Source organism: Zingiber officinale, chromosome 6B (genome assembly GCF_018446385.1).
Source record: "Zingiber officinale cultivar Zhangliang chromosome 6B, Zo_v1.1, whole genome shotgun sequence".
In the NCBI taxonomy this organism is placed as follows: Eukaryota; Viridiplantae; Streptophyta; class Magnoliopsida; order Zingiberales; family Zingiberaceae; genus Zingiber; species Zingiber officinale.
This window is the reverse complement of record NC_055996.1, coordinates 99261840-99289734: the sequence shown is the minus strand read 5'-3', so window position 1 is coordinate 99289734 and position 27895 is coordinate 99261840. Positions and strand designations below refer to the sequence as shown.

General features: G+C 34.9%; 2 protein-coding genes across 10 annotated transcripts; both read left to right on the top strand.

Annotated features, from left to right (window-relative positions):
- The first annotated feature begins 6980 nt into the window (after positions 1 to 6980).
- Positions 6981 to 12156, top strand: LOC121988436 (transmembrane emp24 domain-containing protein p24delta3-like). Its single transcript, XM_042541866.1, has 4 exons — positions 6981 to 7279; positions 10983 to 11192; positions 11281 to 11357; positions 11805 to 12156. Exons 1-4 carry the CDS (start codon positions 7055 to 7057, stop codon positions 11947 to 11949), a joined length of 657 nt encoding a protein of 218 aa, XP_042397800.1. The 5' UTR covers positions 6981 to 7054; the 3' UTR covers positions 11950 to 12156.
- Positions 12157 to 14169: 2013 nt separating this feature from the next.
- Positions 14170 to 27827, top strand: LOC121988433 (chaperone protein dnaJ 1, mitochondrial-like). 9 transcript variants are annotated; one of them, XR_006114026.1, is made up of 20 exons: positions 14170 to 14449; positions 14534 to 14642; positions 15692 to 15781; positions 15876 to 15967; positions 16589 to 16672; positions 16755 to 16793; positions 18130 to 18273; positions 18346 to 18387; positions 18463 to 18550; positions 19019 to 19083; positions 19204 to 19266; positions 19342 to 19414; positions 20751 to 20842; positions 22928 to 22999; positions 23154 to 23210; positions 24595 to 24643; positions 24715 to 24758; positions 25503 to 25592; positions 26041 to 26109; positions 27327 to 27827. XR_006114026.1 is itself a non-coding variant. In XM_042541863.1 (19 exons), the coding sequence occupies exons 1-18, from the start codon at positions 14390 to 14392 to the stop codon at positions 25545 to 25547; spliced, it is 1308 nt and encodes a 435-aa protein (XP_042397797.1). In that variant the 5' UTR covers positions 14170 to 14389; the 3' UTR covers positions 25548 to 25592; positions 27327 to 27827. The 9 variants fall into 9 exon arrangements, 4 of the variants coding, with proteins under 4 accessions (XP_042397797.1, XP_042397796.1, XP_042397794.1 ...); XR_006114025.1 differs by having other exon boundaries at positions 27291 to 27827; XR_006114023.1 differs by having other exon boundaries at positions 24715 to 24784.
- Positions 27828 to 27895: the final 68 nt, after the last annotated feature.

The window sequence follows — 27895 nt, the reverse complement described above, 5'->3', positions numbered from 1 at the left end:
TTTTTATTTATAAAATCAATTCTTGGTATTAATCGGGTCTTCCTAGCAAACCCACTCATTTTTTTTTAATTAGTGTGATGTAATAATGAAAGTGACTACAGACTGCATGGTGTTTTTTTTTTTCTTTCTGGTTTTTAGCAGTTTTATAAACAAATGTGCGATAATATTTAAGTTTGATAATCAAACCTTCAACCATTATTTTTATATGGTGGTGCTTGGTTGGTGCACCTTTATTTTTGTATTTTTATTGTTTTTTATTCGGTTAGGAAAAGATAATGGAAAAAATAATAGTAAATGAAAATGAAAGTAAAATGAATAGAATATGTGAATATGTTTTTTTTTTTAATCTAGAGCTCTTTAATACTCAAATCTTAAATTCCTTGATTGAAGATTTAATCATTACCTTGGAGCACCAATATGTTTATTCATGGTACTGTAAAATAGTAAAATGAAAAGAGAATAAAAAGAATTGAATGAAGAGTCCCCTTTGATTGAGTTATGCATGTGTATTTATATCCAGAGGGAGGAAAAGAGAAATATGTGAATATCATTTGTGATTATGGAGATGAGGATTATGATCCATGTTTGTTTATAGTCTATTGAGCTTGGAGATAAAAATTTAACCGACCTAGAAGACTTGACTGGAGGAATTTGACCAACGAACTATCTTTAGAGTGATTAATTTGGTTTTATTAAATTTTTCACAGATAATTAAAATAAATCATGAACTATTTTCATAGATAATCAGATAAACCAAGAAGTATATGGGGGTGAAGAATCTAAGAATCCAATATTCTTTAATTGTGCATCTCATTTGAAGAAAAAAAATTCCTATAAATACGTCATAGTTGAGGATCAAACCGCAGGTGAAAAATATAATAAATCTGTTAGCTTCATTGACTATCCCTGTATGAACAACCCTAAATGATAAATCTAGTTAGCCTCAGAGGTGACCGGTCCGACCCTAAGAAAATTTTTCGCTCGTCATCAGGGCAAATCAGGAAGCACATGCGTTGATCAGTCCAGAAGTCCAACATCCTTTGATTGTACCTTCTATTTAGAGAATATTTTTTTTACAAATATACTATAATTAGGGATTGAACTATAGATATCTGGATAATAATCTAGATGCCCTACCTCGACAATTAATCCAGATGACTCAACTAAGGTGACTCAACTCAGAATGACCTTGGTCTTGTGACTAAGCTAGAGTCACTCTACTAAGTTGGGGACGGGACTGGACTAGTCTCGAGAATTTGGTTAAACTAGAGAACTTAACAAAATAGAGCAATTAATTAGACTGGGCGCTCAACCAAATTGGAAGACTCAGGAGACTGGGCACTCAACCAAACTAAACATTCAACTAGAATGGAGGACTTAGTTAGACTAAGACAAGGTCACGTAGACATGTCCCAGAGCGGGTCAATATTAACCATCTTATGAGTCTCTCTCCCTTTAAGCTAAGTTATACAAAGACTCGAATGAGATGTTTAGATCAATAGGATGTTGAAGTGAGCTAAAGTAGCCTGAAGGGGGAGATAATACTTGATCTCAAGTAAAGTCGGGGAGAGAAAAGCCGAGTCGATTCTTTAGACCAAGCTAAATTGGGGAGAGATGAGTGGAGTCGATCCCTCTGTAGCAGGGGGAGATAGTGCTGAATCTCGAGATCAAGCTAAGGAGAGGTAAACCGAGTTGACTCTTTAGAGAAGGGGAGATAATACTGCTCGAGACCAGATTAGGTATGGAAGAGGTAGGCCGAGTCAACCCCTTCGAAGGGAGGGGAGCTTGATCTAAGAGTCCTATGGATGTAAATGAACCAAGCCGTTCGCGAGCTATTCGAAGCTCGATTCGATAAAAATTCGTTTGAGTTCGTTTAATGAGGCTCGTTAAGATAAACAAATCAAGCTCAAGTTTCACAATATTCAACTTGTTAACTCGTGAATACGTTCGTTACCCCTTCAAAGGGGGAGAGCTTGATCTCAACCTACCAACCCCTTTGCAAGGGGAGGAAGCTTGAAGCTGCCAAAGTCCAGAGAGAGATAAATGCTAAATTGACTCCTTAGTAAAAAAAAACGGAGACATAATAATGCTCAACACCCAACGTCAATGGTTCAAACTCCGCCAGTATGATATTTGAATTATCTGTTGGACACAAATAATTTAATGTCGGAGATTTATGGGTATTAGTTGAATTTAAGTTACACTGAATTAAATTCAACTTACAGTCGAAATGATTTGAGCGAATAATCTCAGGCTGCCAGCAGAGACTGGTTTCTGTAAAGTGCAGAGTGAAAGACCAGGTCTGCAGAGCGGAAGACTAGGTCAACACAGCGGCAGACCAGAGCGGCAGAACAGGTCTGCAGAGCGGTAGACCAGAGCTGCAATGCGGAAGACCAGAGCAGCAGGGTAGATATGTAGAGCAGCAGATCAGAGAGACAGCGTAGGTCTGCAGAGCGGAAGACCAGAGCGGCAAATCAGAGAGGCAACGCATGTCTGCACAGCGGCAAACCAAAGCATCAGTGCAAGTCTGCAGAGCGGATGACCAAAGCGGCAAAGCGGAAGACCAGGTGTAACGCCCGCCCTTCTTACCCAACCAAAGGCGGCGCTACGTTCTTATACTACTTACGTACATGTTTTACTATAACAGCGGAAGAATAAAAACTTTAAAAAATTTAATTTATTAAGCATAATATCACATATTCTGATTTGTTCAAATGTGCATATATTGAACTTATAACTAAAAATATTAATTTGTCCGAATCGTCCTAGCCGAGCCACCACCACACACATCACTATCTGCTCCTCCTCTCCACCAATTGTTCTATCCACTTCTTTATCTATTGGGTACAATGAAAGTAAGCTATGAGCACTCATGGCTCAGTAAGTTCCTTTCCTACTCACTAAAACCGAGAATCATCGTATATCAAGAATGGATCAACATATCATCGTCTCAACTAATCATAACATAACATATCATTCTATTTAAACATATCATGCATATTTCTTATTCACATATCATTTCATAGAAGCATGAATATCATATCATAAAACAAATAAATCACAAGCATAAGACATACAAGGGCATCATATTCATATCATAATATCACATGACATTATATCATATCATCATATAATTCAAGCACATATGAATGTAGGCAATGCATCGTGAATTTGAAAACTTATACTTAATAGTACTTGAAATTAATATCATCATCATTTGGGATCCCGGTTTGTACCACATACATAATGCGTAGGTCCAAGGTAGCAAGTCTTGAGCCCTACCATGCATACATACTAGGCCCGAGTCTTACTCCATCGACCTAGGGCACTCAAAGGCCCATTACTGACGAGGCCCGAGTCTTACTCCATTGACCCCGGGGCGTTTACGGAGCCCACCCTTGGTACAAACCATAAAAATAACTTATCATGCATAACTATCATATCATGTCCTTAACAATCTTTCATGCATTTATTCTTTTCATTTCTTTTCATTATGTATAGCATTTTCTATGCTATCACATATCATAACATGACTTCATTTCTTTTCATTATGTATAACATTTTCTATGCTATCACATATCATAACATGACTTCATTTCTTTTCATTATGTATAACATTTTCTATGCTATCACATATCATAACATGACTTCATTTCTTTTCATTATGTATAGCATTTTTTTATGCTATAACACATCATGGCATATTTCATAATATAACTTCATTATGCATATCATTTCGTAACTAAAGCAATCATGCATTCTAACTTATTATCATATCATTTTCATACAGCATGGCATAGACATATTTAATTTTTGTTCTAGGGTTTCTAGGGCATCTATCCCTTCATGGCCGAACACATAATGATTCATTTAGGTCATACAAACATGTATCGCATTCACACATTATCAAGTTTTCATAAGAAGTACTTTTAACCCCTTAGGTTTCATTTCCAAGGCCTCTAGGTCCTTTAAACCTTACTTGGCCAAAATTCATAGAATATAAACTTCCTTTAAGTGGCCTAAAGCATGGGAAACCTAAGTAAATTTCATAGCAAGATTTACTAAGAACATCATACACAAAGTTGGATCATAAACAAGCTAGGACTCTTGTGATCTTACATGTCATAAATCATGTAACTAATTTTCTACATTCCAATTAAACATGAGAGCATTAATCATCTTTCATAACATAATATCACAGAGGTCATTGAGCATATTAGAATTTTGTTTAAGCTTCTCTAAACCATCACCTTACCATGGCCGAAATATTAAGAGTAAGGTTCATGAGTTTCTTTCAACATACAAGTATACAACTCTTAAAAACTTTATATCATGTCATATAAGCATAGTTATTTTAAATTCAAGGTCCTCCTAACCCTAAATTCTTTCTTGGCCGAAACATGAGAGTGGGGTTCTTTTGGTTCCAATCAACTTCCAAGCAAGAAAACCATAGGAAGGTCCTTAGCATTTCATAGAGGGAACCTTGCACTAGTTTGGTTAGACAATAATTTTCCTAACCTATTTACAATATTTTTGATTGAAATTCTAGGGTTACATACACCTCTGATCATGCATCATATATGTATAAAAACTTTCTTTCAAGGCATAGAAAAAGAATCCGAAAATCACATGAAAGCCTTGTACCGCAGGTGAGGGGAAGCTTACCTTCTTTGCTTAAGTTTCCTAGAGTTGAGAACTTGCTTGTGGACCTTTCTTCCTTGCTTGCTTTGCTCGGCACCAATGGAGGAAGAAGTGGCTAGGTCTTTTGGTGGAGAGGAGGAGGAAGAAGAGGAGGCTTCTTCCTCTTGTGTTGCTCGGCAACAAAAAGAAAGAAAGAAGGGGGAGAGTTGTTGCTCTTGACTTGATTCATCCTCCTCATTTACTTCTCCTCTTAATGGGAAAGAATATGCTAGAGAAATGCTTCTTGAGTTTCTCTCTTTTCTTTCTCTTAATTTCTCTCCTTTCTTTCCTTTAATTATAATTCTCATCTCTCCTCTTACAATATTCACTCCTATCACACTTGGTTAACACATGCATGCATCCACAAGAGAACCAAGGATCAAATCCTTCTCCTAACATATTTTTGTACAAAATAATTCATATATATGCATTATGCATAAATAATTCATGTATATGCATTATGCATAAATATTTCATACATGCATATGTAATATCTCATATTTCTTTTGTTTACATTAATTCCTTGCATTATAAATCATGTATAGAACTTTATATTCTCAACTTTATTTTCTTTCATAAAGTTTTTAATCATCTAAATCCTTCCCATCGTAACATTCAACGTAGACTATATACACATTCTTTTCATTACATTCGTACTCTCATTGCCCTTACTTTATCTAGGCTTTCTAGGGGTGTTACACCAGGTCTGCAGTTGATATGACAAAAGACAGATCGGGCGAGGAGATTGGCCGACTAGGAAAACTAACCGAGGCATGCGAGAGTCGTAGTTTCCTTGAAACATATTCGCCCACCTCCGGCTGTGCTTCGAGGCTTACAAGGGTCATCTATTTCTCAGGATACAACAGTAGAATATGAATCCGACCAAGTACTGATGGTCACGGCGAACTGAGTGGCACTCGATTGCTATCATTTTACTTGTAGTCACATCCTCCTTTTACCTGTGATCATTACTCACTTAGGCGAATTTTGTCCCGACCGGTCCGGCATTCGTGTGCGTAAGTCACGCTCGCACATGAGTCAACTTGGTTCAATGTAAATCCGGACCGTGAATTTACACCCTCTACGCACTCACATGTGAGAGAAAGTCTTTCTCTATACATTTATTCACAACCCCAATATATATGAATTAATATAAATCAACAAAAATATAAACTTCTAATATAAAACTAAAATCCCATTCATAATACAACCTCCTTCTTATATCAATTCTTCTCCATTAACTTATTCAACATTATCGAATGAAAATCATTCTTTATCTCTTTCCATCAAACCGTGCCGCGTGGGGCATCTATTGTTAAGTCTGGGTAGTTGGATCTGCTCTCCCTCAGGCATGCCATGATTTCCCACCGCCTTATTTGGGAGAGAGGGTGAAAACGAGAGAGAAATATATATAAAATAAAAATTATGGAGCCAAGATATTTAATTTGAATCCATCTGATCTTAACTTATATTCATCCTCAAAAAATACTTATAACAGCGATGAATTAATAAATCCAAAAAATTTCACATTCTATTTGACGAAAAAATCTTCCCAAACACACTGTAACTGAGAATGAAACTACATATACCCAAATATACCTAAATGACAACTTAATATCTTTTCACCGTATCACGAGTGCTCAAGAGATAAATATCTATACGGCAAAAGATGTCCATTCGTCTTAGTGCCCCACCAGCGAGATAAAAGCGGGGATAATTTTTCCCATTAATTTCCAATATTAGTGTCAATTTATGATCATGGATAGATCACTGAAGATTGTGACCCATATCAGCTTCTAATCAATTGGGTTCTGGAGAGTCAGCTAGAAGAATTTGACCAGGTGACTCGATTAAAATGACTCAGCTTAGAATGACTTAGAATTACTCAGTAGCTCGGATTGATTCGGCCTAATGACTTAGGTAGAGTGACTTGACCAAGAGTAACTCGATCAAGTGGTGGCTTGACCAAGTTGGAGGACTCGACCAATTTTGAGGACTCAACCAAATTGGAGAATTTAACGGTATTAGACAAGTTTTTTAATCCTAAATAGATTTGCGTAATTTGTGATATTTTTTATTATCAAAATTAATTTTTACCAAAAAAAATGCTTTTACATCTCTGATATTATTGCTAACTTAAAAATGATTAAAATATTTAATTTTTAAACATTAACGGATTTGAGTATATTTTGTTTGGACCACGCAAGCGAGGAGGGGGCAGTTTGGTAAAAGTTTAAAAATACGGAAAGTCAATATGATAAATTCAAAGAGTACGGGGGGCATTTCAAAAAGTCTAACCTACATCATGCCGAACTAAATTTTAGCTACATCGAACGAATTGTAGATCCGTGGAGCTTCCAACGAGAGGGGCGAGATGAGGCGTCAAGGCGAGGCGATCTCGGTGCTCGCCGAGGCGCCGCTTCTCCTTCTGTGCTCGTTGATTCTGATTGTTCCGGGCGCGTCCGGTGTCTGGCTGAACCTGCCTGCGTCGGGCACCAAGTGCGTGTCGGAGGAGATACAGCCAAACGTGGTGGTGCTAGCTGACTACGGTGTCATCCACGAGGGCCAAACCGACAACTTGACCACCATCTCCGTCAAGGTACGATCGCTCCTTGCAAAACCATAGATCGATTAGTTTTGATCGGCGATCAGCGTGGTATTTATGATTTAGACTTGTTTGGGGGGTAAAGGTTCGAAATTTATTAGAAAAGCATAATATTTTCCATCTTATCTTTATATTAACATTTGTACCGAGGGAAGAACATAGAAGTACATAGTGGATTACTAAGACCAGTATGTTTTTTGTTCATTTATTTGTTTCACATCACAGGAGCTAAGGTGTAGCGTGAAGGGGCATAGATATCTTTTAAAAAGGATCCGAAAGCTTGGATCTTTTCTTGTTTGGATTTTGAGTTGTTTATTGTTGAACAAATTATAGAGATGAGCTTGAATAAGGTCTCTTGAGGGCTTTAATTCTGAAAGCAAGAATTATATAGTAGAAAGAGTGAGACCAGCTTGTTATTTATTTATTTATTTATACTTTCTTGAATGAGTTTAGATATCTGAAAACAGATCCATCCGTTTGGAGCTTTCAGTTGATCACTGTTGAATCATTCAAAGCATACAGATGAGCTTGAGGCGTATTTGGTACTCCATCTTTGCATATATAGATGCATTAAATGTTAGTTTAATCCAGAAATGCCGGCATGTAATTCCATATCTCTTCTGCAAGTGACAAGGGAGTTTTAGTGTTGGTTTCATGATATGTTAACTAGATAAAAAAAACACTATCATCTAGATTAGTAAAATAATGGTTATACGTTTTCCCGTTGGTATCTCTTTTCCATTATAGGTGCTTACACACTTGGTTTGATTGGAGATACTATGTAAGTATGCATGATGGTTTGTGGAAGTTGTATGAATAGGAAGCACCTAAGGATACATGCAGCTCTTGTAGATCTAGCAGAAAGATTCCTAAAAATTATGGTTTGTTTGGTGTTGATATATATTCCATCTCACCATTTGCACGAACCTTTTTCTATGCCCACTACAAAGAAAGTTTCAGCCAGTGCCACAATTTTTTTTACTTGATCTAGACATATCATGCTACTTCTGGTACAAGTATCAGTAAACATCAAGATTGATTATACCAAATTTTTGGCGCTATCACCTCCTAAGCTGAATTGGAGATATAAGAGTACATGGGCTTTGTTTTAGAAAGTAATTGGCATGGTTTTTAAAAAAGTGAATATCTGAGTGTACAGAAGCAATCCCTTAGGAGGATTTGGAAGGGGACCACAGAGGCATATGGCATATATTGTCCTCATATGCTATTTCTTTTTTTTCCCCCCTTTTTAAAAAAGGTTTCTATTTGGTTCATTTGAACTTGTTTAGACAAAGCCAAATTTACTTAAACATTCTGAGCTACCCTATTTGGCACTTTGTAACTTGTAATTGATAACTTATACACTTATTTTTCGCAAGTGACAAACACTTTAGATATTAACTATATATCATTTATTCTACATTGTTTGTTAGTATTGGTTATTATATTTTATGTATTTTGTGTTGTATGATTATTGATTAACATAGTTTTCTTCTACGTGAAAGTATGGATTATATATATGTTGATTAATATTCATAATTGTGTATGTGTTAGTAATTTTTATTGCCATAAAATAGTTTAAAATTTTTGAATACTAATTACATACACCCTTGCATACTACATATAGTGGGTCCTCCATATACTGCTTGCATGCACTTTTTAGACCTTGGTGATTAGAACTTCTAATGTAAATTTTTCATGGTATAAATAACCAGACTTGAATTTTGATTGATTATGGCTTACTCCACAGTCATTTGATTTTTAACTGATTATGGTTTACTCCGCATTTATTAGAACTTCTAGCAGGTGTTCTATCACTATAGTTCACATATGCTTTTGATAAATATTGGATCTACTTCATGCAAGCAACCCTTTTCCTGGCTGTTTAAATCTTAAACCACGAGTGTTAAATCCTATTATGTCTTAGATGCATTGTCTAGAATCAGGATATCTGCTTATTAACTATCTTTGAGTTTGAATCTCTTCACATTCTGTGCAATATTGAGACCCATGTCCTTTAAAACATCCTATGATTTTCTTTATTGATCTCTAGACACCTTTCTCTGCATTCTATGTTCTGTATCATTAGGCTAGGGAGTGCTTGGACCTGAAGACATTTTAATCTAGTTTGAGAAGAATCTCCAGAAAATTTGATTGGATTGTTGTTCTCCTCATGATAGCCTATTGGCGAGGTGCCTTGCTATTCATGATCATCAACTGCCAATTTTAGTTGTGGTTGAATTACCAATATTAAAACCTTATTACTGTCCATTGTCACATTTTGAATAGCTCTGGTTTTGGTTTAACTGGTAATTTATTCCAATTGAAAATGAGGGCCTCTAGATCAATGTGACACCTATTTATGATGAAATTGTGTACAAAATGATATATGTTAGTTATGCACTATCCTAATTTACTATTTCAAAATCATTCTTCAGATCAATCATTCGTGAACGATGTGTGAGTTTCACAAGCACTTGATGTCACAGCTTGTACACATATTTGCAAACTCTGGAAGTAAATTAAATAGCCGGGATAACTAAATCTTGGTGAATTTCGTATTGAGACTTGAAAGTAAGAGATGGTAATGAATCATAAGACAGAAATATCTTTCTTTTTAGCAGACAAAAGTAACTTATCAATTGATGTTTTGGTCAGTAATGTCGGAATAAAGCAATTATAGCTTGTGACTTAGGCGGAGAAATATTGTAATAAGAGTATTCATCTAAAGAAGTAATCATTTCAAATTTTCATGTCGTTGAATCTTGGAGTCAAATGTGGGATACTAAAACAACAAACCATGAGTCTGAACTATTTGGTTGCTACATCAATCAGTTCTCAGTATTGAACTATGCAAGGCTATATCTCTGATTATATTTTAGATCTTTTGGGCCATTTTTAATTATGTTAACTATTTAGTTCAACTTGGCTAACCAATTCACCTCGAATGAATTATTTTAAGAACATAACCTGAAGCAAAATGTCTGTTTTAGTTTAATCAGTAATGCAAAGCAACATATGAAACTAAACGGTCTTTCTTATTTCATGGTTTGTGTAGTACAATGAATGCAAAATAATGTACAAAATGGTATATGCATCTTGCAACACATAAGAAAAGCAATCGCAAGAATTGTCAAATAGTATCCTGTAATTGCCCGATGTTTGGTTTCCTAAATAAAAGTTAGATGCTGTTGGAAATAATCTGCATTATCAAGGATCACATTTGATATATATAATGCAGAGATGACAAGCAATTGAAATGTCCATGCCTGATAGTTGATTCCCTTTGTATGAATTAATGGCAATTTGAGATAAGCTCACTTTCTGATTCTGAAGCATCCAACCCTTAGTTGAAAGCACTGGATGTAGATATGTGGTGCTAAACTTTGTTATGTTTTTTTTTTGTATATTGTGATGCGGGGAGATGGAAATGAATGACAATGGCTGCACATCTCAACATTCTTTTGACTGAGGAACTGATATTTTTTATTGTGATTCCACCTTTTGTTTATGTTAAGAAATTTCAAAATTGTTTTGCTTTGCAAAACGCTAATTAGCCCTCAGTTTATGTTCTTCATTCTTCATAATTCAACAGGTTGAATGAATGGAGATTGCATGAAATCCTATGCCATTTTCCCATTGACTTTAAGGTTGCTGTGAAGTATATGGTTTTATTGATAGGGTTGACCTTATGCAGGTTACATCACCTTATGGAAATACACTTCACGAGAAAGACCATGTTACAACTGGTCAGTTTGCATTCACCACTTCTGAGGCTGGCAACTACTTGGCATGTTTCTGGATAGATAGCAGCAACCAAGGTGTAGAGACAAGCATTAGCATTGACTGGAAGATTGGAATTGCAGCCAAGGATTGGGATTCTGTTGCCAAAAAGGAAAAAATTGAGGTGAGTACCTAAAATGTTAGATTGTCAACCACGGCAATTTTATATGCAATCTTCTTGTGACAAGTGTGGCATGGCTCCTCAATTCCAGGGTGTTGAACTAGAGCTTACAAAACTAGAAGCAGCTGTGCAGGCAATCCACGAGAACTTGCTGTACCTCAAATCCAAGTAATTCTGAAACTTGATGTTTCTTTCTAGTGCTTGTGCAAATTGTGAACTGCTAAGAATAATGGTTTGCTAAAATTTCCATCGCTTCCCATAATTCCCTCACATTTGCAATTTGTTTGTCAAACTTCCAAAATGTTAGTTTGCTACCCAAATAAATTCACTTCCCTCTCTTAACCTGCAGTAACTTTCATGAACTAGTTACACACATTGAGTTTCTTTTTTTGGTACTCGCTAAGTCATTTTGAATCAGTCATATCCCTAAGTTACAATCTGCAATTTGTCTATCAAACTTCTAAAGATGTCTGTTTTCCTTCAAAAGTTACATTCTGAAATCATTTTTCTCTCCAATCTCTGACATTGTATCTTAGTGACATTTTACATTCAAAATCCTAAAATTTTATGTATCTAACACTCTTATGATTTTTTTTTTCCTCTTTTTTTTCCCAGGGAAGCTGACATGAGAGAGGTGAGCGAGAGAACCAATGCGAGAATTGCATGGTATAGCATTTTCTCACTTGGAGTTTGCATCTCGGTTTCCATCTTACAGTTGTGGCACTTGAAGAGATACTTTCAAAAGAAGAAACTTATCTAAAACGCGATTGTATACAGAAGGATGTTGTTGTGTATTAATTTTTTGGCGTTGAAAAATATTTTCACTGATACACCAACAGCCTTTCAGCTGCTTATTCCAATAGTTTGCAAAATGACTGAATTCATATTGTAAGGATCACACCTTGGCAATTGGTTGCTGAAACTTATTTTGTTGTTTTCTGGGGGTAAAGTTTGGATTTGACTGCCATTTGCTCGTTTAAGTCTATAGCCTTAATTGTTTTTATTTGTTGTTTACTTTTAAATGTTTCTCTGTTTCAATTTTTTTTAGTACTTTACAATTTTATTCAATGTTTATGTATGATATTGCAATGATGTCATAATTATATTGTATTGGTTGAACTCCTGTTGCATAATTATGGGACGGACTGTGAGGGCGGCGTAGTTTCCTTTTGCTAGCATGGTTGAACTAATCAAATCAAATTCAATCTAAAAATCCAGTGAAGTTAAAATTAAAGAGATACATTGTTAGAATGGTATTTTACCGTTTGGCACGCTCAAAGTTCACTATTTTCCAAAAGGCACCACATTTTAGTCATTTGAAGAAATAGCCATTGGTCACCTTGTCTAGCGAGATGTAAGATGTTGTTCTGCATGAGTGTGATTGATGTAATAGAATTTAGGGTCCATTTTTAGGGAATACGAAAGTATCTTACCAGGTACTTGACCTTTTCATATAAAGAGTTGCTATGCTAGATAAATGTCTCAATAATTTATTCTATTCTGTGAGACTGTCTTGAAGGAGCTGCTAATGGGGCAGACAAGCGGGAAGGCATGAGCGACACAAACAGGAGTAACTGGATCAATTCCCTAAAGGGCATTTGTCCGATGTGATTAATTCTCAGAAAGTTCGGCTGGGCATTTATCCCATGTGATTAATTCAGGAAGTTCGGCTTAGAGTGTTGGATCACTTGTGGCTTCTTGGATTAACAACCCTAGTGGCTTCTTGGATTAACAACCCTAGTGGCTAACTCACAAGGAAGTTCCTAAGGGCATCCATAATGTATTATCATTATAATATTCATCATCTCATCAAAAATATAGGGTCCACTATCACATATTCATTAACAACATATCTCTTTCACTCACATCCCTTTTAACATTAACATTTATTATTTATGAGTTTATCGTCCACTCATTTATCTTAAAATTATATCATATTGAATACACATATTTTAAAATATTTAAATTATTATTATTATTATTTTAATAATAATCTTACTTATAAAAAAATAATTTTACTATTTTTTAAATAATATTAAAAATTTTACAATTAAAAAAAAAGAAAATAAAAAAAATTGAGAGAACCTTTGAGCACCCTCTTTCTTCTCTCTTGCGAGTGAACATTACGATGGCAAAAGGTGAATACGCTCGCCCCCAGCGCCCCCCCAACTCGTCCTAGGACCAACACGGAGGAGATAAATTATGAGTGAGCATTATAACAATAGAGAGGGGGGGAGGGGGGAGGTGTTAAATGAGCATTAGAGTATCCTCAATGGGATGTTAAATGAGTATTATAATACTCATTTAACACCCTTTCTCCACAAGAGAGAGGAGAGAGAATGTTCTCTCTCAATTTTTTTTTTCTTTATTTTTTTAAAATTGTAAAATTTTTAATATTATTTTTAAAAAATAATAAAAGAGATGAGTGAGTAGACGATGAAGCGTATAAATAATGAGTGTTAATATTAAAAGGGATGTGAGTGAAAGAGATATGCTGTTATAATGAGTATGTGACAGTGGACCCTATATTTTTTTGATGAGATGATGGATGTTATAACGAATTAGCATTACAGATGCTCTAAATAATGCCCATTTAACAACTCATTGAAGATGCTCTAATGGATAAATTTTGTCCACGGGGCCATGGTGCGTGGTAAGACATACCCGTGGTTTGAACCCCAGTTATGACGTATTTGTAGGAATTTTTCCTCCAAATGGGGAGCGTAATCAAATGATAATGGGCTTCTGAGCTAGCCGCCACGTGTGCTTCCCGATTTACCCTGATGATCGATAAAAAACTTCTATAGAACCGGATCGATCACCCCCGATTTGACATTATCCAGACGAATTAATCATTAGTAAATTTTGATAGGTCAGATTGATCACTTTCATAATTAATCATATTGGCCATTTTTCCTTTTTTTTTTTAATTCCATCCCTCTTTTTCTTTGAACCTAAAGGGCCAAATTGGACCGCCAAAAAAAAACCGAGATGAGGCCCATGGCCGCTCTAGAATCCCATAGCCGCTCTAGAACAATTCTGGAGTACGACGGCGAGTCATCAACAGTGCCACCATCTTCGCCTCCGATCTCCAATTCGCTCCCGTTCAATCTCCCCGCCCCGAGTCCACCTCATCCATCTCTCCTCCACTCGCACCGCGCCGCCACCATCTCCCGCGCCGCCACCATCTCTCGCCTCCGATGAATAGACTAAAACTTCTGGGTTCATCTAAAAACTCGATCCTTTTCCTCTCTAGAAAGGTTAGGTTCAATAAATTGCTCCTATTCTGGATCAACGAGTTCTTTTATTTTTCGAAATGGTCATTTTTTTTCTACATTTTTTAGGTTTCTGGTCACTCTTGGACTTCTCCGGCAGTAGGTTCGCAGTTTGATATTATCAGGGGAAGGGACGCTATCTCGCCATTTGTTAGAGCAATCTCTCACCTTTCAACGCGTAATCATTTCACTAAGCTTGTCTCTTGATCATTTTGTTAAATTCAGTGCAGTTTTGACTTTGGTTAACTCTTGATGCCCCACGAGAACTCATACGAATGAATTGCTAAACTGAGCAAATAAAATAATTACTATAACATGGAATGTAGTTTTGTAATATCGGTGTATAAATATAGATTGCTGCGAAAATTACTACAAACAAACTGTTCCTGATTCTTGATTCTTCTGTGGGAAAGAGAACTTATCTATATCCAATCAAATGATCCAAAGTCTGAAATATGTGTGGGTTAGTGCAAATTTTTGGGAGTTTCTTATATGAAAATACATAGTGATACAAATATTGTAATGTAAATACTACTAAGGTGAGTTTGCCTCTAGATGAAATCAATAGACTATAGCTATTCTGATATAAATATAGGCAAACAAGTTCCTATGATAAAGGTTGTTATTTGAAGGGCCTTAATTTATTATGAGCGCCTTTAGCAAGATTTGGTGGATTTTTTTATCAGCAAAGTGATTATCAGTATTGATTATGTTTCTTTGATGGTTCTTCTTCTGACATTTATATTGGTTGCCATTATCTTCAGTTGTCCTCTCACCTTGTGATACTGTGATGAATTTCATCGATTGATATCACGTGGATGAAACAAAATTTTTCGAACTGTTTTGCCCTTTGACATGGCATGGAAAATCTTGATACCATTGTAATTTCACAATATATGCATGTTCAATTCATAGTCGTGCCTTGGGGATTAGACAATCCTCCTTATGTCAATACCAATTCAGTTGTTATCACTTGGCCCATTAACCTATGGCACAACTGCTGACTGTGTCAAAGAGTGGTTCAGCTACAGCTATGGTATCTGTTCCTCCGTAAAAAACTTTTATTAGCCATATAGTAGTTCTAATAATGATTGTCAATTTGACCCTGAAAGTTTCCTATGTTCATCTTCTTTTGGACTATATGAAGTTATCTAATATGATTTTGAGGTTGTGTTTGAAATGGATTAATTTAATATTTATGTATGTATCTACAATTCCTTTTTTTAGGTTATGAAGCTAATCTTGGCATTGCTAGAAGAGCTCATGACTTATTGAGATTGAAGAAAGTTTTGTTAAGCCAGTCATTTCATGCAACAGGTGATTGATTATTAAAAAAATGGTTTTCTATCATAATATACAACAAATTTGGTACTTGTTGATGAAGTTTTCTTGTGAATCTTTGTTTTGTAAGGACCTTGTCATGCCATTGAGAAGGACTACTATGAAATCCTTAGTGTCCCAAAAAATGCTTCATTAGATGACATCAAGAAGGCTTTTCATGAGGTTGGTATCTTATCATCAGTTTGTCTAGGTCAACTGTTAATTACTTGTTTTCACTTGATTCTACTAAAAATTATGTTGTAGAAAAAATATTAACTGTCAGAATTTTGCTCCTTTTTTTCATGCTGGAACTGAATGTTTGGTAATTAATGAAATTTTGAGAGGAAATTTGTTTGAACTATGGGAACTGGCATTGCAATCTGTTGGTGGTGCATGAATAGCATGTACCTTGTTTGCTTACAATGCAAGCATTTGTATTGCTCATAGATGAATAAACATAAATCAATATCAGAAAACTCATGGTTACCCGGGGAAAAATTTCTTTTCATGGATCTTATAGGAGAGAATTGTAATGCTTTCGCATGTCATTGTGAAAGAGATGAATTCATGGCTAATGAAAATGACTAGAATAATTTTGTTGTGAATAAATTCATCCAAATTCTGGTTGACCTCACTTTCTTGGTTGCCTTCACTTTCTTGGTTGGAAGAAGCATAATTAGTTTAGTAATGCTTCCATGCTGATTTAGTCCTTACTGGATTTTAGCTCCATCTATAACTTGAATTGCCTTGTTCTTTGCTAAGGATCCTTTTTTGCCCTTTTCCTCTTCTTGTCCAATTTTTAAGCTTGCTAAGAAGTACCATCCAGATGCAAACAAGAACAATCCTGCATCAAAGAGAAAGTTTCAAGAGATAAGAGATGCATATGAGGTCAAGTTTTCAAAACCTATTATAGACTCTGATTGTATTCTAACAGAACACTCAGTTTGTTTACTTGGACTCCTTACCACAGACATTGCGGGATCCCGAGAAGAGAGCACATTATGACAAGGTAACTGTTATTGTTTGACAATTTTTGTTATTTCTTAATGCTCTTGTTCATGTACCTTAGTTTGAGTGTATTTTATTTAATTCATCTGAAATAATATCACAAGAAAGGATAGTCATTCTTCCTATCTTAGTCCATATGGCCTACAATGCCTCGTGTTGAATGCAACCGGGAAAAAAAAATCATATTGCCATGTGTGTGTGTGTGCTTGAGCACTCACACTCCTGAGGCAGTGCAACATCCATTAACAGTGCTCACATGAGCACAATTGTACCTTGGTATATCTCAACATGATTGGAAGGTCAATCCTTGATCTGTTTGAATTTTTTTAAATTATCTTTTTGCACATCTTATATACCAGAGGACATTGTTTAGATTATATTCCTGCCTTTTGCTACATATATTGTCTTGAATTCATCATACAAAGGCTTCAAGTTTTTGTGCCTTGCATTTCCTTCACATTATCGTGCTGAACCTATTTTGCCTTTCTCCATGCTGAGGTTATCCTGTATGCACATGCTTGATCATGCTAACTTTCCATATGGTGGATTAACAGGCCTTGATATGACTTGTAAAGAATCTCAAACTGTTAACATGAATCCTATGATTAAGTTGTGAAACCCATCTTAGCCTGATTATGCTCAGGTAGCAGAGCAGCTGATGCTTTTATTTACCAAGATAGATTGTGTGCTCTCACTGGTTTGCATGTTTCAGTAACTGGTGTGAGAGAAAAGTGGATCTCCAAAATTTTTTTTTGGTATTATGTCAGAAATTAGACTAGGTTTTCTGGAAGTAAGAAATTAAATATTGCATTGTACATTAAAACCAAAATAGTGTAAACAAAATTAAAGTTTGACAATGTTTAGACAAAATATTAAATTGCCTTTTAGTTGTGGCAATGGACATGCTAGAAGTAGATTAGTCTTCTGTTGGGGGATATTGTTATGCTTCAGGAGCCATATAGGTAGCTTTCCAGAGATCTTATATGAGTTGAATGACTATGATGAATACACAAATGATCCACTGTATTCAACCGCATTCGGGAACATGCCTGGTTAGCAAGCTTGGAACCCTGAACTGAGTGTTACACTTGAGTTTGATGCACTTTAGTGCCTCGTTAAGAGCTACTTCAACAATGCATACAATCTTTTGCATATGCTCTTAATGGTATGGTGTTATCAAGATTGGATATTCTTTATCTGTCATTATTTCATGCTTACACAATATGAAGCTGCATAATGCATGCGATGTCTTACCCTAGCTTTTTTTGGTGTTGCTTTTATTGTTAAACTAATTTTATAAGTCATGTACTTAATTATTCTCATAATGGTGATTGAAGAATTTCTCCAGAGGACCAGAGAGGGCAAGGTACTCTGCAGATAGTACAGAGGAGTTCCGTGAAGCTTATCGTGATCCTTTCTCAGAATTCCACCAATCCAACCGTGGTCCTTTCTCAAGTTCATTTTACAGAATTTTCTCGGAGGTATTTTGTTCTCAGTAGTTAATAATAATAATAATTTACAGGCCAATTCTATAATTATTGTTCTTGATTCAGGTCTTTGAAAATGAGAGAGAAACATATGCAGATGATGTAGAGGTTACTTTTCTTGGACCGTGTTTTTTTTTCTACGAGCATGTTTGTCTCTATGAATTTAAACCTTGTGGTGCATAGGTGGAGCTAAATCTTTCATTTGCTGAAGCTGCTAAAGGTTGTATTAAGAAGGTGTCTGTTGGTGCACAAGTTCTCTGTAACTCATGCTGTAAGTAGAAACACTCTTTGTATGGACTTCTAGTTGCAAGACACTCCTATTCTCTTAACTGAGAATAGGTGTTTCAAATACAGTGGTGCATCTGTTCACTTTCTAGCCAGATATCCTATTGCCTGATTTTGCATGCATTGCCTATAGCTTCTTATCTGGAATTTTCCATTACAGTTCTTATAGCTTCTTTTGTAAATAGTTGTGAAGCATATTAAATGGTGACAGTTCTATTTATCCTTGTTTTTGTTAATCATGGTTGAATTTTTGCATTTGAATTCGGGAGTTCTGGAGTAGATTTCCAAGTTGAACTAAGAATGCTGAAAGGAATTTCATAAGAAAATAATGAACCAAATGCTCACTGTGTGATGAACTAGGAGGCCATGAATACTCTCCCTCTCTTTGGTAAAGTTCCTTATTCTTATTTTTTGCGTGTGATTTGATGTTTTTGTGGCTTGCAATGAGATGCAGATGGAAGAGGCCATCCAGTTAATACAAAGCCAGTGAGATGCCCTACCTGTGATGGCGTTGGAAGGGTGAGCTCATTTATTTAGTTCATGGCTATATGACTGTAGTGATCTTCCATATCTTCAATTGAGGATAGAAAATAAATGCAACTCATTTTCTTCTTTTGCAATTGTCATATCTTAATCTAGGTCTCAGTGTTTCCTTTTACATCCACATGCCGATCATGCAAAGGGTCAGGGAAGATAATCAAGGTGGGTTGTTATTTTAAAAGAATGGTTCAGAATATTATGTTCTAGTTATGTTAAAGGCCAAGCATATCCCTGCAGGATTATTGCGCAACCTGCAGGGGGTCAGGGTTCGTTGATGGTGTGAAGAATGTTGATGTAAATATTCCAGCAGGTTATGTATTTTTTTGTCTCTCTGAAGTTGCACCAAAAATATATCTCCTTAAATTTTGGCACAAGAGTTTTTTGTTTCTGCTTTCTGGTTATATAAGATCTAATGTAACTCTTAAGATGTTTATTCCGCCCATGGGCGTATGTAAATTATTAAAATAATCCTTCTTGTTTTTGACATGATAGTTTTATACAACTACTCCAAGATCCCAATGCATGTATTGATTGTTTAATTGTTCATAGTATGACTATAAACAACATTTTGAAAAAAAAATATTGGAATAATTGTATCAGACTGCTGAGAATGCAAGAAATACTTATTGTGCAAGATGTTGCATCCTCATACAAGTTTATCATGACGAGTGAACTTGATTCTTCTTATTTGTATTAACACTCATTCATTCATCTGAATACATGGTGGATTTTGCAAACAATTGGTAGATTTGGGTGAGAGAAATGAAAGTTTTCTTATAAACATGTGCTAAGCCTATCCATGGTTGGAACAATGTTCCAAATTTTGGGTCGTGCCAGCCAATATGTGCTAAAATTTTCGTTCCTCTAGCTGATCAACTCGTAAAAACTTCCGATATCTTGGTACACTTGAGATGAGTTCTTCCGAACCTTCTGTCTTTGTTGTGATCCTTCTGCCTTCATCTTGAGCTTTGATTGAGCCTTCATTGTCATGAGCCTTTTGCTTGCTTCACAAGGTCCATCAAGCTTCCACATTCATCATGATCTTCACTTGAGCTTCCTCTTTCATTGCTAACTATGCTGAACCTTCATCGTGAGTCTTTTGCAAGAATGAAACTTGCGATATTCATTCAAGCCTTTGTTATGAGCTATACCCAAGCCGTCGACTCGCAAGCTCCTTGCATAAGCATCTTCTTTCTTCATGAGTTCCAATGAGTCTGGAACTCCTTCCATAATTGCCCTCCTAAGCCCCAAATTCTTGAGTAAGCTTCTCCTTCCTCCACCTCCTCTTCTCTTTCTTTTCCTTCCTCCTCCTTGGAGCAACCAACAGTAGGCCAAAATTGAATGGTACACTATTGAAACTGTATCAGTTCGGTCTATGACCAACACTTCAGAATGAGCTAACCATAGGCCGTAGTATCTGCTACTTATCACCCCTCATTAGTGGATCATTTTGGTGAATAAAAAATAAAGCTGAATTATGATAATCTTTATAATTAAAATACTTGGTTCCACTTAATACCATTACTCACAGGTCACTGTTGTCATCATCAACCATGTTTATCCCAACTACTTGCTCTTCACTGTCACTGCATATATACATATATTGTATTTACACTTTTTTGTTGACTCCATTTTTTTTTATAAAGGGGTTGATTCTGGGGATACTATTTGTGTGCCAAATGCTGGAAATCAAGGAGGACGGGGCGCCCATCCTGGCGATCTAAACATTAAATTGAAGGTTTTTTCTCCTTTGACATTTTTATCTTTTCTTAGCATCTGCTTATAATAATGATTCTGATAGCCTAAAATATTATATTCAACATTAAAGTCTTATGCAATGCTTGCATTTGATGGAGACCTCAGTTTTCATATATCATTTAGCTTTGTGATCACCATTGGAAACAGATTGAAATAATATTTTCAAAACAAGCCAATAATACTAATCAAGTACATTTACTAATGTTTTTTTATGTCAAAATGTATCATGTTTTTAATGTGCAGAAGGCATCTAATTTTCTTCATCGATGTTTTTTTAGTAAGTGATATATACTGTGTGAGTATTTTTCTACTGTTGAATTTGTGGATACAATTGATGCTTCCTTGGATATGAAGCTCTTTGAGAGTGTTATATGTGGCACCGGTTGTTTAAGGATGGACTAATTATTAACTCGAAGATCTTAGTGTGTAGTTATTTGTAGGAATTGTTTGATTAGTTAAGTAAGTAGAAGTAAGATAATATAGCTTCTTTACTCCCTACATAAAATTACTGGAAAGATTGAAAGAAAAGCAGGTTACAATCTCAACATCATTTATCTTCTTTGTTTTTCCCTCTCTTCAAGATCTGTGGGGTTCTACCACCTTCAAGCTTCAACGAGCCCACAATTTCAATGTATGTGGAAATTTATAATATCTGTTTTTTGTTTTACATAGGACAGAAATTGTGATGTGTAAATTTTTTATAACTATCAGCTCTTTTTAAGAAGGATGCCCTCAATGCTGTTACTGCCGTGTCTCCTTTTCCCATTGTTTTTATGATTCTGTTATTTTATTTCTTAAACATCTTAGGGTGCGTTTGGTTGGGGGTTATCCTTGATAATCTCGGTTATCCATCCAAGGTTATCAACGAAAACCCTGTTTGGTTTAGGTAATTGATGATTCCCGAGTAATGTTCCATGTCCGACACGTCAGCAAAAGGGGCATGCAACCCGGAATCGAAAAATCTTGAAAAATTGAGGTTTTTCTTGATTTCGGGGTTAACGAAATTTTTTTACCTAAAATACCCTCGAATAAGAGAAGAATGTGATAAAAAAGAAAAATATAAAGAAAAAAATATAAAATATTAAAAATAAAAAATAAAATAAAAAACTTAAAAAAATAGAAAAACATTAAAAAATAATTAAAAATATAAAAAATAAAAAAAACACATAAAAATGTAACAAAAATTAAAAATATATATAAAAAATTTAAAAATAGAAAAAACGTAAAAAAATTAAAAGACATTAAAAAAATAAAAATAGAAATAATAAAAAAATGTAAAAAAAATAAAAAACGTAAAAAAAATTTAAAAACCTTTAAAAAAAATAAAAAACGAAAAGAAATAAAAATACCTAAAAATAAAGAAAAACTTGAAAAATAAAAAAATGTAGTTTAAATAATAATAATATATATATATATATATATGGTTGGTTTTATAACTAAGGCTAATATAGTAAAATATTAAACTAGGTTATTCATTAAAATCTTCAAACAAGCAAGTTTTTGTTGTATTACCTAGGTTGAACCAAACAACATTTGGTTATATTTTATCATGTATAACGTTAGTATGTGATTACTTGGTAATCACATACTAACGTTATATATGATAACTTGAACCAAACGCACCCTTAGGCTTAGTTTGGAAGTTGGAAGTTGGAAGGGAATTGAAAAGAAGAGAAAAGAAAGGAAGGAGAGAGAAAGGAAGAGAAGAGAAATGATGTGTTATTTTATTTGGGAGTGGAGGAAAGAAAAGAAAGGAAATTACTTTTGAAGGGTATATTTGGAATAAAAATTAATGATTTTCCCTTCAACAAAAGTTTCCCTCCATTTTCTCCCATTTTTGGGTGGAAAATCTTTTAATTATGAAAGGAAAACTTTCCCTTCCCTCACTTTCTTTTCCTTTACATAAAACAAATCTTTTCCTTTCTCTCCAATTTAAAACTCCCAAACAAAGCCTTAGGGTTATGCCGATGAAGGAAATGGTGAATTATGCACATTATTTTCAATTATTTCCAATCATTATTCTGAACTTGTTTAATGTTAATCCATCACTACTGTGATGATTCAGGTAGGAAAGGACCCTGTTTTCACACGAGATGGTGCTGATGTATATGTTGACACCCATATAAGTTTCACTCAGGTAATAATTCTTTATTCTTTCACTAATAGTTTTTGTATAATAATAAAATTGATTTTTATACAATTTATACTATATGCTCCTGGTGGAGCTTTTCATGTCTCAAACATTTGAAATGATGAGATTCATGCATGTATAGTGTATTTTGCTTGAACAGGCTATTCTTGGTGGTAAGGTTGAAGTTCCCACTTTGACTGGCAAAGCAGAATTGAAGGTGTGTATTCTTACATGTATAGTGCTTTCTTTATAATGTGTCCATGACTCATCTTTCCTTTTTATGTGTATGTGAAACTTTCTGCGAGAAGTTTTCTCTGTAAAATTTAGCTGTCTCTCCATGATATGTTTCTAGAGCCTATGAAAGATTAGAATTTTATTCACAAATGAGTTATTTGACACTTCCCCATACAAGATATCTAATATGAATAAACTTGGCAAAATTAAGCAAAAAACTGACCTTGTTCAATTAGGTAGCAACTTATTTCTACGTATGACAATTGGGGCGAACACTAAGGGTGACGTGTGGAGTTGTGGTGAATTATAGAATTTGAGATTTTTTTGTATCTGTGGATGATTGGGCATAATCTTTTGTTTGGGGAAGGATGATTGGGCATAATCTTGATAGAAGGAAACATTGTTCTTGGTGATATTAGTTAAATGATAAGAGTTCATCATCATTGTGGGGCAACTACACGTATAGGTGGAGTAACTACAAGTATATTTTCCTCTGGCGGCGGCTGATGGAAAACTTTCATAAGGCCAGTCGGCCTATGTTCGGTGTTATCTGGTTCAGCAATTTTTTTTTACAAGTATAGGTGGAGTACCAACATTATTTTTGACTAATTTAAAAGAAAATGAGGATGTAACAAAGGAAATCCATTTAAGATAATGATTAAAATAGAGAAAACATAAACATTCTAGATTTTCTACTCGAGTTTATTCCCTTCAAGTCACATGATCAACTATAATAGTTTGGCAAAATATCATGTATCAGCTTAATCACAAACTAATGCCCATGAGGAGAAATATCAAATGTTACTAAAGTTATGACTATATTACCCTAATTTTAGTGGGCACATGCCACCATTAGTGCTATTATAATGTTAATTCATATCTCTACATCTTCATCAACACACATACAACATACACAAACAAACCAGTCTATCATTGAATTGTTTTCATCTCGAACACGGTCACATTAACTTGATCGAGAGCATCACCTATGATGCATTGTGGTGTTACTCCAATCATTTGCAACAAAAAGCCAAGTGTATTAATCCAGCAAAGGGGGACTTGCTCCACATTGAGAGACAAATCCAGATTTCATACTATACTGTAATCCCGGTCTGTCTTAGAGACTTTCTCTATCATGTCAAGATGCCTCTTCGTCTTAGTGGTTTTCTTAGATGACAGTATGTCACCAGCAAATATTGCATTTACGACTTACGAGCATTGACATGTGTGTGTCTCATGCCATACTTTGATTTGCACTTCACTCTTTAATCATACTGCTTCAACTGCCTTTCGCTTGGAATTTTTTTCCAAGTAAATATGCTTACTGGAAATTTCAGTTAACTTCATTTCATTTAAATTTTGTTCAGATACCAAAAGGAGTGCAGCCAGGACAATTGTTAGTTCTAAGGGGTAGAGGTACAAAAGAAAATCGTTTTTCTTTGATGCAGATTTGTGTTTTTAATACTGAACATAGGATAAAATGTCAGGTTTGCCAAAGCAAGTTGGCCTAGTCGATCATGGCGACCAATATGTGCGATTCCGTGTGCATTTTCCTTCGTAAGCTCTTCTTTGCAGAAGAATCAGCACAGGATCTTTCAAGTTCTTCTTTTTACTCATAGATGCAATTGAATTTTATTTATCTGAGAAGATCTAGTTCTATCTGCTATCTCAGAACTTAGCAGACTTGTTTATTAACTATCTTCCCTGGCTTTTAGGAATTCAGATGAAACAGATAGCTCCATGTGTGCATGTCTATCAACACCTCTGCTGGACTGAATCCACTGTGACATGATTGTACGATCTAGAGAAAAAAATGATTGCTACATGGCTTTGTGGGATAATTAAAAAGAAAAAAATGTTATAATCATATTGCAACACACAGCTTCCTATGCATCCCTTTCTTATATGTATGGATCAACTTGAGTATTTAAAAGATTGTGTACAATAAATGGAAGTTCCTGTCTGTAGTTGACATTTTAATGATACATTACAACTCGGCAATTTGGGAAAGGAAATAATAGAAATTTGATGGAAACATTTTCTTCTAAGTCTCCAATTGACCACTTATATTTGATGCTCTTGTCATCAGCTCTGGAGCTATGATTATGCACGCATGAAGGAAATATTTTTCCAAACTTGAGTTCCAATATTTCAGTTATTGATTTTGAGAAAACTGATCCTTGGTTAATTTTATTAAACATTTGAAATGATACCCGATTTGAAATTGCATTTGGTGTGCAATTTGTAACTGATCTATCTTTTGGACATTTACCAGATCTGTAACAGTACGCCAACGAGAATTGTTGGAAGAATTTGCTAAAGAGGAGGCGGAACAGGAAAGCTATGTGTTCGCTAATGGAAACTGGTATGTCTATACCCACTCTCCTTCTCAAGGTAGAATAAAATATTTGAGAATAGGACATTATTAATCATCTTGTTAAAATGACTTTCAGTTTTTCAGTCATACAACACAAAATAACAATGCTAAGAACTTGATTTTTAATCTAAGTGTTTTTGAATAATTAGTTAGTAAAAATTTAATCTTCATTTAGTGTTTATCTTGTGCTTTTTTACATTCTAGAAGCAAATTTTTTCTTAGAAACAAACTCATTTTATGGAAGATCTACTGGAAAGCAACTAGGTATAGCTTCAAGCCTTGAATAGATTATACAATAAGAAAAAATAGGTTGAGATGATATAGACTTGTTTTAAGATAATTAATAGATTTTTATAGTTGAAAGAGTTGAATTTGTTAGACCGGAAGATATAATGGGTAGAGGAATTTGAATATTATTAGTGATATTGCCTTGCAGAGCTCAATTGAGTGATAAGATCGATGTAGGGATAAACACGACTTGATGACGATGACGATTTTATGGAAGGTGTGGTTGATCTTGCCAATAATAACTGCTGTTTTATTTCTATGACCTAGTTGAAGCTCTATGAAGAGGCTATATCAACAGTAAGATTGATAAATTATCTTATGTTATGTTAATTTTTTTTATCTCCCTTTATCCTTTACGCCTTCTATTCTAATTTATAAATATTCTCTAGATATAAAATCTATTAGTCACCTTCAAACTTTTTAATACCATCGTAATTTATTTTCTCTCATTTGATCATTTATTGGAATTACATGAATTTCATTATTTTCTATTTTATCCTTTCTGATAACTTCTTGTATCTATGTTAGCATTTTCACTTGGGCTGCATTAACCTTTTGATGTGTTGCCTTTTGACAATACTGCACTTCCATCCATGATGCATGATGGTCTGTCTAAAATCTTATAAAAATTTTCGTACGCTATGCTAAAATATTTTAATTTACTTTTAATTGTGTTAAATAGATCTTCCTTTTGTCTCCCTCTACCTTCTGCACCTTTGGCTATAGTTTACTCAACCTATAATTTATTCAATTTATGTTCCGCCCCTTGTTCTTCTTTTGATCATTCTTTCACCGAATTTTACTTTTCAATTTAATCCGATTACAATTTTAATAATATTGATCGCACTTTGTCTTTGATTCTTCTTGCTTTATATATTGATATAATATCATATTTAAAAAAGAAAGTATTATGCAAGCTTCTACAGAGAATGCCATCACGACCTGAAGTTTTACCCACCTTCATTTTTCTTAAAGAAATTCATATATGATTTTTTTATTCCTAGTCGTGTTGTTAATTAATTTATAGAAACATTTTTAATCTTCATTTTTTATCAACAACAATATTTGGTGGTTCATCTCTTATTCATATAATGCTACCTAATTCTTGTTTTATATTTTAGTAATCCTGTTAAAATCCTTCTCTGTTGTAGCTATAGAATTTGCCAGATATCGGAAACTTTGTTATACTCGACAGATTTTCCCCCTCAGTTTAGCTACTTTGTTATACTCCTGCCTTTACAAGCAGTAGTCATTCTCAATTAGAACTCACTTTGTTTTGGTCCATTTCGTGTTGAATCTGCAAGAATACTGAGACTGTCCTCTTATTTCAAGTCTTTCACATTAAAAAGCATACGGTTTTAACCGGAACATAATGGAGATTTCCGATATGACCAACAGGATTTACCAGCAGCTCTCTACTGGTTGAAATTACAGGTGGCAGCAAGTCGTGAATTGTGTGAGCGATCCCAGGTTCATGCTCGGCATTGCCTTTCTCATGTTGCTTAACTTACTGGTGAGAAAAAGCTTGAGCTGAAGGGGCTGATGCATGGCCCAAACTATCAGGCGCCGTTAAGCATTTGGAGGAAGTCCTGATCGAGCGTGCTAAAGCTAAGCAAATGCCTGGATTTGCATGGTAGATGAGCCAAGGCATAGAATCAAATTAACATCTGGACCAATTTTTTCTTGGTAGGATTCAGATGCCTAATTGGTGAGAAGGCATTTATTTATTTTTCCCCCCTAATAGAATAAAGCAATTTACTTTTTGATACCTTAAGCCATGGAAAGTGAGTCTTCCAATCTGGATACTATATATTTGTTCTAGCTGCCCACCTTACAATGATAAAAGAAAATATTATTTGCATGCATTATCGTGTTGGAATTTGTAACTTGATTCAAAATTTTGCAAGTAAAATGAAATGTATTGGTTGTAGTTAATAATAGTGTTTTCACCAATTGGTCACATGCATAATCTTTGATGATATGATGTTGCAGGTACATCACAG

Bases quoted from the DNA above. Each gene is read 5' to 3' on its own strand.
- LOC121988436 (XM_042541866.1), top strand. From the start codon at position 7,055: ATGAGGCGTCAAGGCGAGGCGATCTCGGTGCTCGCCGAGGCGCCGCTT. The intron at 11,193-11,280 runs GTGAGTACCTAA...CCTCAATTCCAG, and splicing joins CCAAAAAGGAAAAAATTGAG to GGTGTTGAACTAGAGCTTAC. The intron at 11,358-11,804 runs GTAATTCTGAAA...TTTTTTTCCCAG, and splicing joins TTGCTGTACCTCAAATCCAA to GGAAGCTGACATGAGAGAGG.
- LOC121988433 (XM_042541860.1), top strand. From the start codon at position 14,390: ATGAATAGACTAAAACTTCTGGGTTCATCTAAAAACTCGATCCTTTTC. The intron at 14,450-14,533 runs GTTAGGTTCAAT...TACATTTTTTAG, and splicing joins TCCTTTTCCTCTCTAGAAAG to GTTTCTGGTCACTCTTGGAC. The intron at 15,782-15,875 runs GTGATTGATTAT...TTGTTTTGTAAG, and splicing joins CCAGTCATTTCATGCAACAG to GACCTTGTCATGCCATTGAG.